The following is a 9,465-nucleotide window of genomic DNA, read 5'->3' as shown; positions in this document are numbered from 1 at the left end:
AAGCTTTAGTTGCCTCTTGCTGACATTTTGTAATGTCAGAAACCTTTTTAAATCTGTCTTTATTGTTAGGCCAAGTTAAATCTGTCTTAACTGACACATTGCTTGTAAATACTGTAACTGCAACAGCATACGATGTACCTGCTGCAACAGGCATCATAGTCTGCACAACCCGTCTAGCCTCAGTGAAAGACACGTCTTTCAACTTTTACTGTCTGAAATCACACAAGTACTCAATGAGGTTTCCCATGCAGTTGATGCATGTCATATAATTTTGACGTGCCTTGCTGTCGTGATTATACTGACCACAACGAGCACATTCCAATTTTCTATAAAATGTAATTTGCCCAAACGTTTGGCATTTAAAACACTGGAAGTGGTTTGGAATCTATGGGACGACAGGGATGTTCAAGTAACTGGCCTTAACTGATGAAGGTAGTGAAGGTGTACTGAAAATGACAACTAAATTGTTTGTTGGAATCATTATTATTATCATTATTTCGACAGATTTCCATCCGCTTCACTGGTGTAACACCTTGTGAGGAGATATTTTCACAAATCTCTTCCTCACTATCTCCTTCCAGGTCTTTTGGCTTAATCACTCCTTTAGATTAATTAAGGTGTGACTAGTATTGGAATGTTTGACAATACTTTTGATTTAAGCAGGTTTCTGGAATTAGTTTTTATGGTACATTCGATCAACAAAGATCCATTTCGCAACTTCTTGACACTTTTGGGGCTCTCCAGCTAAGCTTTCAAGCCCCTTTTTATTCACAAATGGAGAATGTTTCCAAAAGGCTCCTTCATCAGATGGTCTGAATACAAGAAACCTTGGCCAGGTTTGCAATGAAATCACTTTCGATTTCTTGAAATTACAAGTGGTGGATTCTTCATCTGATGATAAAGATTCTGAAACTTCGGTGTTGACTCTTTTCAAGGTCCCATCACGATTGGTATTGTTGTTTCCACACATAATTTGGTTTATATAATTCAACTACCACACCCCTACCCACCACGGAGTTCGACAAGGGGACATGATGCTGCGGATATCCACCAGACAGTCATGCCAGGGGTACATGGTTGATATACACACCTGATTGACCCTAGGCATTGCCCCAAGAGCAACAAATACAACTGGCCATTCAAACAAATGTTCTTTGCTCTTGCTTTTTTTTTTTTTTTTTTTTTTTTTTGCTTTTTTTTTTGTATGCAACTTAGAAAACATGTCGGCTTAGAAATAAATAACTTGTAAATGTCATAGTATGTGGGAAAAAAGGTGTTCGCTTGGGGACAACTATAAATACAAAACTTTACAAACCCGTTAAACCATTAATTTTACTACAGTGCTGTCCGGTGTATCGTCGCACCTAAGCATTCAAAGACCATTTTCTATGTGAATACTGTGAAATACTTAATAAAATGTGTCTCTCACCAATGAAGCAGTGCATGATCTGAAATACATTACAAATTGTTTTATGTGTGTAGTAAATAAACATTTTAAAATTGTGCATAAATGTAGCCACTCCCCCACCCCACCCACCATATCCAAAACGATTTGCATGTCTGGTGGTAGATGCAGGTCGGTGATCCCGCTATTTACAGATCGCCCTGACCTCACTTTGTAGCCTATAAACGCTACACTATTATTCCAGGATTATTTAGCACTTTTTTGTTTTGTCTTGTTAACCCCTGCGTGTGCTGTAACCTCACCGTGGTGCAGGGGTGTAACATTCTCTTTGAGAATGGCCAATACAGCACAAAATAGAAGTTTTGAGTAGAATTCAGTATCCGTAAAATTCTGTGATATTTGTGTTTTTGCACAGTTCTTTACACTGTTTTTGTTTGTCTTGAATTTTTATATTGATGTTGATCATCACTTTATTTATTTGCATTACCATAGTTTGACACCCAATAGCCGATGTATTTTTCGTGCCAGGGTGTCGTTAAACATTCATTCATTCATTGTCTTGTTAAAAATATTACTATGAAAATGAACAATCGCACATGACCCATCTCATGATCAGTTTCGGAATCGTTTTCTTGAGTGGTACAGTACTGCATTTGCATACATGTTCATTGTCATGCATGGCTAAGATATCTACATGGATTTTTTTCTCTGATAGATTGTGACAGAAGTGGAATTACTGTCAATTAAGGTGCAAAACTTTGTTTTGTTTGCATATGCCTGTGTGGGGTTTTTTTTTTTGTTGTCCCCAGAATATAAAAAGGCAGTGTCAGGGTTGGGGTGCCCTGAGCTCACTGTCTCACAATATTTTTTAAATTTCATATGATATACATAGTTTTATATACATACATATAAATGGCAAAATATATACACACGAATAGATAAAATCCATGTATATTGTTGTTGTTGATATTTTGTTTGTTTGGTTTTTTTATTATTATTTTTTTAAATTACTATTTTCTGAGTCCAAGAAGGAAAAAAGAAAGAAAAAGGAGATGTTATGTACGGAATTAGTATTGATACAAGAAAGTATTATAAAAAGATGTGTGAAGGAGTATAAAGTGAGAAGAAGGTATTTTAGAAATAAATATATCTCAATATTTGATAGATTTAATAAATTTTTATGTTTGAAATAAATTATACCACTGCTCCCATATTGTCTTGAAATCTTCATAATTACCATTTTTATATAAGATACATTTTTCAGTTTCCAACTTTTCTTTAATTATAGTTTTTAAGGCAGAGAAGTTTAATTTTTGTTTTTGTATTTTCATGGAATAAATATAATATTTTATGTTAATAATTAACCAATTTATTGCATATGTATTTGTTTTTTTAAGCAGACCCAAAATGGCAATATGTTTATCTATAATTATGCACTCTTCTATAGTATTGAATATCCAGTTTGTAATATCTTTCCAAAATTCTTTAACATAGCAACACTCATAAAATAAATGTTCAATTGTCTCTGGCATACGATTACAAAAAGTACATTTATTTGAATTAACATAATGTATTGTATATAGAAATGTGTTAGTAGCGAGAAATCTGTATAGAATTTTATATTGAAACCAACGTAAAGTTGTATCTCTAACGCATTTAAATGGTATATTGTAAAATATATTCCATTCTGCTGGTGAATAACAAAAACCTTTATTATTATATTTTAATTGAGACTTTGGAATGTTTTTTTGGGTAGCATAACAATTTATATATTTCTCTACATCCCGTTTTGTCTTTAAGAAGTTGTTTTAGCTTGTGGGAGTAGACTGGTTTTTCGTTTATAATTGACTCGTTTATTTCATCATTATGTTTTCCATATATTCCTATGAAACATTTCACTGAATTAATTAAAGAAGCATACTCTAGAAAATTTGTTTTTATATTAAATTTTGCAATAAAATCGCATAGATTTAGAAATCCTCCATCAGTATTAACTAAATCGCTAATGAAACAAACTCCATTTTCTGCATATTTTTTTTATAAAAAAAATAGGCTTCGTATTTATATTTTACTGCTAAACCAAATGTTTATACCAGTTATATCGTTTTCATTTTCTTTTGGTTGTTTACACTGGATGTTTCGCCAGCTATCTAGAACATCTTCCCAAAAAGGGTTAGTCATATATTTTTTTTTAAATTAATAAAATGATCACCATATATAATTAGTTCTTTGGTCGATATACCTGTAACTGACGAGAAGAGACATGCCAGTTTTGTGTTGTTTAAAAATAACCTTCTTATCCACGTTGACTTTAATGATGTTATAAACGTAGATAATTTAATCATTTTTAACCCCCCGTTTTTATGGTCCTGAATTATAACATCTCTTTTAATTTTGTCAGGTTTATTTTGCCAAATGAATTTGAAAAATCGCTTATTTAACTTTTCAACTAATTGTTCTGACGGGGATGGTAGTGAAATTAACAAATTTGTTATTTTTGATAATATTAGTGATTTTAACACTGTGAGTCTGCCTAATGGTGTAAGTTTATGGGCACTCCAAGCTTTTAATACAATTTCCATCTCTTCTATTTTTGGCTCGAAATTATCTTTAATAATATCTTGTAAATTTAAAGAGAAATTAATACCTAATAAAGTAAATTTAATTGAACACCATGCTAACTTCCATCTAGAATGATGAAACACTTCTTTTGAATATCTTTTCCTGCCTATCCATATTATCTTTGACTTTGAATAATTTAGCTTCAGACCAGATATTTTTGCAAAGAAATCCAGTGTAGTAAGGGTATTATACAGGGAATTCGGGGATCCATCCAAGATAAAGGTAGTGTCATCGGCATATTGAGAAATCAGGAATTCTTCTCCCTCAATATTTATACTTTTGATTTCTTTATTATTACATATTAAAATTGCAAGTATTTCCGCACATATTTCAAATATGTAAGGAGATAATGGGTCACCCTGCCTACAACCTCTGTTTAATTTAAAACCTTCTGATAAGTGTCCATTTGTATTACTGCTGAGACAGAATTTAAAAAAAAATGTTTTTATTCAGTTTTTAATAGAAGTCTTAAAATTAAAAATATCTAAAGCTTCTTGAATGAAAGACCATGATAGAGAATCAAAAGCTTTTTCAAAGTCTACTAATAGCAGTTGACCTGGTATATTTTGTGTTTCGGTATATTGCATAATGTCATATATTAAACGTATATTTTGGCCTATGTATCTCCCTTTTATAAATACAGTTTGATCTTTTTCAATAATTTTATCTAAAATGTTTTTTTATCCTGTTTGCAATACAGCCTGATGCTATTTTATAGGTGCAGTTTTAAAGTGTTAACGGTCTCCAATTTTTAAGAAATTGTTTAGATTTATTTGGTTTTGGAATACATGTTATAATACCTAACTTTTGCACATTACACATTTCTTCGATACTGTAACTGAAATTAATAGATCTAACTATAAAATATCCTAGGTCTATCCAAATTGTTTTTTAAAACTCACCTGAGGAACCATCTGAACCCGGACTTTTGTCATTTTTTATACTTTTTAGATAAAATAAAAGTTCTGTATACATTAATTCTCCTTCTATTTTATTTGCATCGTCCTCTGATAATTTATCAAATTTGTATTCCTTAATTTTCTCTGCTATATTTTCATATTCCCCAACTTGTTTGGAATAAAGTTTTTCGTAAAACAGTTTGGTTTCTTTCAATATTTCTTTTTGATCTGTAATAACTTTTCCATCTTCTTGTTCTATTTTTGAAATTAATTTATTATAAAAGTTCCTAGATTCCATGTTACAAAAATATTTTGTTGGCTTTTCTCCCTCTTCCACCCATTTAGCTCGAGATCTAATAAAATGTCCCTTTAGTCTTTCTTTTCTAATGTCCATCAATTTGTTTTTCTTTTCTTCTATTTCACTGAGATTTACTGCTAGATTTTCTTCTAATGTTTTTATGTCTTCACAAAGTTTTGTTTCTATGTAATTTTTTCCCATTTTCTTGGCCGCTGAATAAGATACAGTTTTTCCTCTAATTTCCATTAAAAGTGTTTCCAAGAACAATTGATCATTAGTAGTAAATTGAATTGTATCATTAGGGATTGTGTTTATTTTCTCTGTATTGTATATAGGGACGGCATATTGGATTTTTATATTTTCTATAATTTGTTTTACGGTATTAACATAGTTTGTATCGTGTAGTAGAGAATTGTTAAATTTCCATAAACCTTTACCTTTTATATTATTTTGTTTTAGACTTAAAATTACTCCGGCATGATCAGACCTATAACTATTCTCAACTGTTACTTTGTTTTACCTGTACCATTAAATTATTGGAAATAAGATAAAAATCTAACCTACCTTGTTTAAGCGGGTTTTTCTTTCTCCATGTGTATCTCCTTAAAGTTGGATAGAGTTCCCTAAATGAGTCTACCAAATTGAATTTGGATGGTTTACATCCAAATAGTTACCTTTTCAGTTTAAATAAAAATAACCGAAACAAATAATTAATCAATAAGGCTGACGTACTTCGCGTTTATATACATGAAAGCAGGTGAATGATTTATTTTGAAATGATAATATAATTATTGATAATTCTAATAATTTTTAATTGCACCCTTAAGAATACATATGTTGATACTTGATTAAACATTGAAACAGGAAGTGAGCTTTAATTAATTGAAAACACAGACAGCATGACAAGATCCTAAGCGTACTTAAGAAAAATACCAAGTGCGCCGACTCACTGGACGCGCCGATACACCGGGCAGGGCTGTATACCTTCCCACAGAGAACACCTTTTTTCAAACTATGGAATTTACTACAAGTTATTTATGTCTGAGCCAATTGTTTTCACAACTGCACACAAAAATAGTTTATTTGTTGTTTTGTTTTGTTGGTTTTGTTTTGTTATTTTCAAAACACTTTTACTGTTTTTCTTACGTCAAGCCAAACTGAAATTATTCACAAAAAAACAACATCTTTATAGAAGGACGGGATGGACTAAAAGTCGTTTTTGTTTATTTCTTAAAATTACCGATATCGGGTCCACTTGACTCATAGAATTCAAGTGTTGTTTATCGTCTTTTCGACTACATCACAAGTACTAGAACATATAGTGTAGCAAAACAATTCGCACGAAAACCTAACGAACAAAACAAGAATAAAACTTGCAATTTTGTGGTAAGCTGTCTCCCACGACAATTTTCATCAAGAATTGTCAGGCCGGTGGTTCTTCGGAAGACCCTCCAGGTTCAAACTGATATGGCATTATTTGTTGTTATGCACAAATATTAATCCAATCGTCATCACTACACTATTCATCATCGAAAGATGAATCGGATGATAATTGAGCCTGGCAGTCGCTGTCAGTCCCACTTTAGCATGTGCTGAAAGTCATCTTGTGGTAGGTTTCTGTGAAGCAAGTTCCCTTCATGACGCGACGGCTATTTTCAGACAAATGTTTTTACTGTTAATTTTACTCGGTCTTCTACAAGAGTGATGTTTTAATACTTTTGTGGGGCATTTTTGTAATTATTGATTTGCATATTGGTGTAAAATAGCATTGCAATGAATTAAGAAGGCATTTAATTGTGGAATTTGAATTTTTGTGTACTGTCTGGAAAAGCACATTCGGTTTTATTATGAACGGTACATTAATCATCAGCAGCAAATAATTTCATTTTTAGTAGCATCGTGTTATTTCTCCACTCATAACAGGTGGTCTCGCCTGAGATTGTTTGATCTTTTGATCAAAGCCCCCACCCACCCCTCGGTGGATCATTCTTTGATTGTTCCAACAAGTACCCCATGGTTGGTTTACTGGTATGTGCCATCCTGTCTGTGTGAAAGTACATATAAAAGATCTCATGTATCGGTTTCCTATAAGACTACCTGTCAGAGTTACCAACTTTTTGAAATTCAATAGCCGAGGATTAATATCTTCTCAAATAAAATTAATGTACTTACACTCAAAAATATAATCTGTATTTCAAACTGTTTGACAAAGTAGATTATGATGATTATCTTAATTGTTAAAATATGTGTGTATATCTGTGTGCGTGTGTGTACATATATATATATATATATATATATATATATATATATATATATATATATATGATTTGTTTTACGTATATTCACTGTATTAAGAAAAGGGCTATTGAATACTATTTGTTTGCTTCCATCAGTTTAAGAACTATTTATCATGGGGATATGGCTTCATGACGTCAGCGATTTCATCACCTTGCATCATCCACTACTGCGCATTACTACTATTGATTACACTTTGTGAGCTAAATACTTAACTTAACTTAACTTAACTTAAAGACCTAACGTGCACATTCAGAGCAAGATGTTGTAGCGCACGCCTATCCCAGGCACAGGGACCGGCCTTAGCCGGTTCCCTCTGTCCGGGACAGGAAGCTGAATACACTTCGAAGCCATTATTAATAGTACTCATACTATAACAACTACTGATCCTATTACTACTACAACAACAACAACAACTACTACTACTACCACTACTACTATTACTACTACTTCTAAACTACTAATACCATTACTACTAGTAGAACTACTACATCTTCTTCCTCTAAATAATTTAAGCAATATTTTCTGCAAAATGCTTACAGTTCCTTGCTTGATAAATTATTGTAGTGAACACATCCGTGTGCGCTTGAGACATGCATTTGTTTCCGCAACCGCTGTAAAGTGCAGATAGATTTGGGACCATAGTGTATCGATGTTAACAATAGATCTCTGTAGACAAAAAAATCTAACTATTAGAAAAGTCTGCATATTCTGTTGACCCTTTATCAACACATGTTCCAGCGTGTTTGTTTTTGTTAGTTTTTGTTAGTTTTGTTTGCATTTTGTTATCTAGGTTGTCTTCCATGAAACGGCGGAGGTCCTCAAAGAGTCCGAGTCATAAATCCTCAAAGAGTCATAGAGACAAGTCCTCAGAAAGACAGTATCATAAATCCCCGGAGTGACGCTGACACAAATCATCGGACGAACAGTGAAAAAGAGATACTGTCCTCAGGTGTCAATCACGTGTTAGTTTATTCATTATTTGTTGATGTTCTGTAATGGAAATTTAATGGAGAGGTGTAAATAAAGTGTAAAAAAAGAATGACCTTTACCAAAACATATATGTTATGATGAAAATTTTCACTGGTTAAATCGCTTGGAGAACATGTGATTGCAATCTGTTTTAGCAGTGACTATATTATGATATCTAATGCTTTTTAATTCCTGCGAAACCGAGAGCGAAGTGAATTTTGCTCTTCGTAATTGCTTTCTGTAAATGCTGATTTGACATTTTATTCTAACTACTAAGCACATAGTCTTAATGTGTGGCTTACGGATATTGGGGAATTAGCGATGTTTTCTCCACCAGCACCTCATAAAAAAATAATAAAGAAAATTAACAATTATGGAATGCTACAATGGCTATAGGCATATCTTGACGTATCATCGTTTAATTAAAAAAAAAAAAAAAAAAAAACACAAATAAATAAATAATAATTTTTAAAAAACCACACCTGGTTTTGGAATAATACAACGGTACATCAAAAGCCAATTTCAAATGTTCAACATGAGAAAGAATGACATAGGATAACTGGGAAAAAATATCTCAAACGCCATCTTGGACTTCCATCATGATGACATAATCACATCAAATTGACCACTGTAGTTTAGTAAAGAGAAACCATTTACGTAACTGTCAGTTTTATAAATAATTTGTTTTAGTCATTTATAATTGATGCATGGGAAGGTTGAAAGCAGTTAATGAGAAAGCAAAGCTTAAAGTCTGGTTATGGAATAATACAACGGTAAAGGTGATACGTGTACCTGGAATTATCATTATCTAGTTAAAGTCTGGTTGTGGAATAATACATCGGTACAGGTGATACGTGTACCTGGAGGTATCATCCTCTAGTCCATTAGTTAAAATGTGGTTATGGAATAATACACCGGTACAGGTGATACGTGTACCTGGACGTATCATCATCTAGTTAAAGTCTGGTTATGGA

The 9,465-nt window shown here is 32.5% G+C and overlaps 1 protein-coding gene across 7 annotated transcripts in view; it reads left to right on the top strand.

The window, feature by feature from the left end:
- LOC121373299 (serine/arginine repetitive matrix protein 2-like) overlaps nucleotides 1-8,561 on the top strand; it is a 59,062-nt gene extending 50,501 nt beyond the window's left edge. For all 7 annotated transcript variants that reach the window (XM_041499849.1, XM_041499853.1, XM_041499852.1 and 4 more), the window contains one exon: nucleotides 8,313-8,561. In XM_041499849.1, coding sequence (XP_041355783.1) covers nucleotides 8,313-8,421 — 109 coding nt within the window. In that variant the 3' untranslated portion in view covers nucleotides 8,422-8,561. The remainder of the gene's footprint in view (nucleotides 1-8,312) is intronic.
- The last annotated feature ends 904 nt before the right edge of the window (nucleotides 8,562-9,465 follow it).

Source organism: Gigantopelta aegis, chromosome 5, assembly GCF_016097555.1.
Source record: "Gigantopelta aegis isolate Gae_Host chromosome 5, Gae_host_genome, whole genome shotgun sequence".
NCBI lineage: Eukaryota > Metazoa > Mollusca > Gastropoda > Neomphalida > Peltospiridae > Gigantopelta > Gigantopelta aegis.
Note: the sequence above shows the minus strand (reverse complement) of the source record. Positions and strands in the feature narration are given on the sequence as shown.